General features: G+C 38.3%; 1 protein-coding gene across 1 annotated transcript; it reads left to right on the plus strand.

Annotated features, from left to right (window-relative positions):
* Positions 1 to 987: 987 nt before the first annotated feature.
* Positions 988 to 3,464, plus strand: LOC149199283 (putative disease resistance protein At1g61300). The gene is made up of 4 exons (XM_089400529.1): positions 988 to 1,209; positions 1,338 to 2,623; positions 2,769 to 2,962; positions 3,076 to 3,464. Exons 1-4 carry the CDS (start codon positions 988 to 990, stop codon positions 3,462 to 3,464), a joined length of 2,091 nt encoding a protein of 696 aa, XP_089256655.1.
* The last annotated feature ends 244 nt before the right edge of the window (positions 3,465 to 3,708 follow it).

Here is a 3,708-nt window from a genome sequence, read left to right on the forward strand (position 1 = left end):
AATTAAAATAAACTATATATAAATCACAGATTAAACATTATTAATTATTAACTAAATTATGATAAATAAGAGTTAATAATCAATGTGAATAGAAAAACAAAGAAATAAATAAAATAATAAATTAAAGAGAATTAAGAATTAAAGTTAATAATTAAATTGAGGATTGAAAAAAAAATATTAATTAAAATAAAATTTAGTTGAAATTTAAAATTAATAATTAGTAAAATATAAGAAATTAATTAAATCTTAAATAACGAATTGATAATGAATTGTTTAGAATTAATTAAATTTTAAATAACGAATTGATGAGAAATAATATAAGAATTGAAAATAAAAAATAAAACTAAAATTAATAGAAATTTAAATTAATAATTAATAAAGGAATTAGTTAAATTGACTCCAATCTACAATGAAAATTAATTAATTAAAAGTCAATTAAAATAAAAAATAAAACAAATAATAAAATTAAATAAAGGTAAGACTAGCATGGTGAGAATCCTTGTCGTTTAATGTGGATTTCGACGGTCTGCCTCACAGGCATGATGGCTCTTTGTCGTTTGATGTGGATTTCAACGGCCTGCCTCACCCGACTTTCTGAATTTATTTCCATGGTCAATTCCGGGCAGCTAATTGAAGTCAGTTATTCTAATGGCTATGCAGCCAAGTCTGCATTTTCATACTTTTGAAAATACGTTCCAAACTGACGATGACTTCAGAGTGCCCTGCTCTAAACCTGAAATTGTTTGCTCATTTCATGTGTGAAATGGCAGGCAGAAGAGGTTCGACATTAGTGGTGATTATCTTGCATTTATGTTGTTTTAAAATATCTACAGAACTTTTGATTGCCTTCCTCAGACAGTGCTGTACTCAGTACTGGTATTATCGCTAGAGAATTCCAGTGACAGAAGAAATTGTCATTTTGAGATTTGTGAAATTGTCATTTGAGATACTCTGTGTGCGCCCTTTTGTTGTGTTTGTCTTTATATTATGGCTGAAGCTATGGTCGTCTCTGGATTTGTTGGTGTGGGCATAGAAAAAGTAATCAACCAGATTCTTCACCGAATAGGGATTGCTATTCGCTACAAAAAAGAATGGGCTTCTCTTCAGCATCTGCTAACAGATATCCAACCTATCATCAAGCAGATCCAGCGATACCGCCCAGTGTTGAACAGGAAGAATGGGATTCCCTCTTCTCAGTGCTATAAAAAGGTTTCACCCATCAATATATGGCTTACAAAGTTGGATTTCCTTCTCCAACAAGCTTCAGAAATGCTGCAACAATGCACAACTACACCAAGGTATATTAATGTTATTTTCCGATATCAATCAAGTGAAAGATCACTCATCTTATTTCAGACATTAAAGAACATCTACAATTGTCTCCTTTGGCTGCGTGGGCCCAAATTCCTGAGCTCCTGGAGGAACTCAAGCAGGAAATTGGGCAGAGTATGAAGGAAAGCATCGAAGCCATGCCTTCATCAAGCATTTCTTCTGCAACCACATCCCAATCTCTTGCTTCAACGGGATTCTTGATCCAGGAACCCCTTATAGTCGGACAAGACAGAGCATTTGCAACTCTCGAGAAGCTACTGATAGATTCACAGTTCTCGTGCATTGGCGTGGTTGGCAAAGGTGGATCTGGAAAGACCCTGCTTCTCAAGAGAATCTTCAGCAGCGAAAGGGTGCGGAATGTCTTGAGCGATGGCTTATTACTTTGGCTTACTGTCTCTCAGTGTCCATCATATAAAAGTCTTGGGAAGGAACTCTGTCAGCAGATAGCAATCCAAACAAATATGCATGATGTGGAATATACTCTGAACCCAGAAGGTGTAAAAATCTGGATGAATCAGAGTATGCAGGCAAAGAGATTTGCCTTGTTCCTAGATGACGTATGGGGAGATGGTGCGAAATTGCTGGAAGAATTAGGTGTACCCTTGCTAACCAATCACTCGACCTCCAGAGTTATTGTGAGTTCGAGGGATAACAGAGCATTGTTCGAGATGGGGGTTAATGCAGAAAGGTCCACAATAAAAATGGAGGATTTGACGGAAGATGAGAGTTGGCCGTTGTTTTCTCATCACGCTTTTCCATATAATAATAGAAATCCGCCAGTAAGCATTGAGGAGAAAACGGCGAGGGTTGTGTGTGCCAGGTGTGGAGGGCTTCCCCTTGCGATCAAAGCAGTTGGCAGGTCAATGGCAGGCATTACTGATCCAAAAGAATGGGAGTTCGCAGTCGGGAGGCTGCCAAACGCCGACGGCCAAGACCTTCGAGAAGCTCTGTATGATCCCCTGAGGTGGAGTTACGACGCCCTAGGCAGGTACGACATTAATCTGCAATTGTGCTTTCTATACTTATCTGCCTTTTTAGAAGACGAGATCATCTGGATCGAACGTCCGATTATACTGTTTCTAGGCGAAGGGCTACTTGCAAGAAAGAATGGGCGCAGCCACGACCCATTGGAGGTGGGGAGAATTTACATAAACCTTTTGGCGGATCGTTGCTTGATCGAACCTACATTGAGAGACGTGGATGGATCCGTGGTGTATTTCAGGATGCACGACGTCCTGCGTGATTTAGCAATACAAATCGCTGAGCGGGAAGAAAACTTGTACTCGTGCAGGTAAGGGTTTGGCAGCCTTAACTGAAGATGAATGTTCAGGGCGCACTCGGTTTTTCTTGAACTACAACAAATTGGGATCACTTCCAGTGTCGTTCCGAGCTCCAGAATTGTCCTCGTTGATGTTGGCTGGAAATGCAAATTTCAGAGAGATTCCCAGAAAAATGATTAAGAGTATGGTTTCCCTTAAGATTTTGGATCTGAAGGGGACGTCCCTCCGGTCATTGCCGGAGAGTGTAGGGTATTTGAAACAGTTGGTATTCCTCGGGTTAGAAGGGGTGCCCATTACCAAGCTGCCTCCCTCACTTACAAATCTTGTATCCCTGGAAGTCCTTCTACTTTGTGGGTCAAAAATCAAAGAATTGCCGGCTGACATTCATAGGCTAAGATCCCTAAAGGTTTTAGGGCTTGAGAACTGTAAAGATTTACAATATCTGCCTTGGCGTATGTCACAGCTTACCTCTTTGCAGTACTTAATGATCACTGGTTGCAGTCGTATGTGGACAAAAAAAATGGCAGAAGAAGCCCTAAAATGGTGGCTTCTATCAATGATTTGCACACTCTAACCCAGCTGAAGCAGTTATTCCTGGATAACAATGGAGAATTCATTAGCAGGGGAACAATGGGCAGTATGGATCAATTAGAGACTCTGCAATTGAGATTCACAGCGCTCACAAATTTACCAAATGACTTCTTCAGTCTGTCTAAGCTGAAAAGGCTTTTGTTAAAATGTCCTTCTGTGGTTAAAATGGAGAGTAGGTTTTACATATTTGAGAATTTAAGCTGGCTTAGGTTGGAGGGATGCAACAGGTTGGAAGAACTTCCAGATTTAAATAAACTTTAAAATTTAAAAAAATTAGAAATTATAAACTGTTCTAAATTAAAAAAAATTCCTGAAAATTTTGGTACAAAAGGAACATTTCCTTTATTGAAAATATTTTCAATAATTTTTTTAAAAAATTTAGAAGAATTACCCTTGATAGAAGAAGGTGCAATGCCTTCACTTCAAATATTCACTTTGATGTCATGTGAAGCACTGAGGGTGTTACCAGAATGTTATTTGGATATTAAAAAGCTTCAAAAAATAA

The sequence above is a fragment of the Pinus tabuliformis genome, chromosome 2_1, assembly GCF_031772625.1.
Source record: "Pinus tabuliformis cultivar Carrire ecotype Pingquan chromosome 2_1, CPIR1, whole genome shotgun sequence".
Taxonomy (NCBI): Eukaryota; Viridiplantae; Streptophyta; class Pinopsida; order Pinales; family Pinaceae; genus Pinus; species Pinus tabuliformis.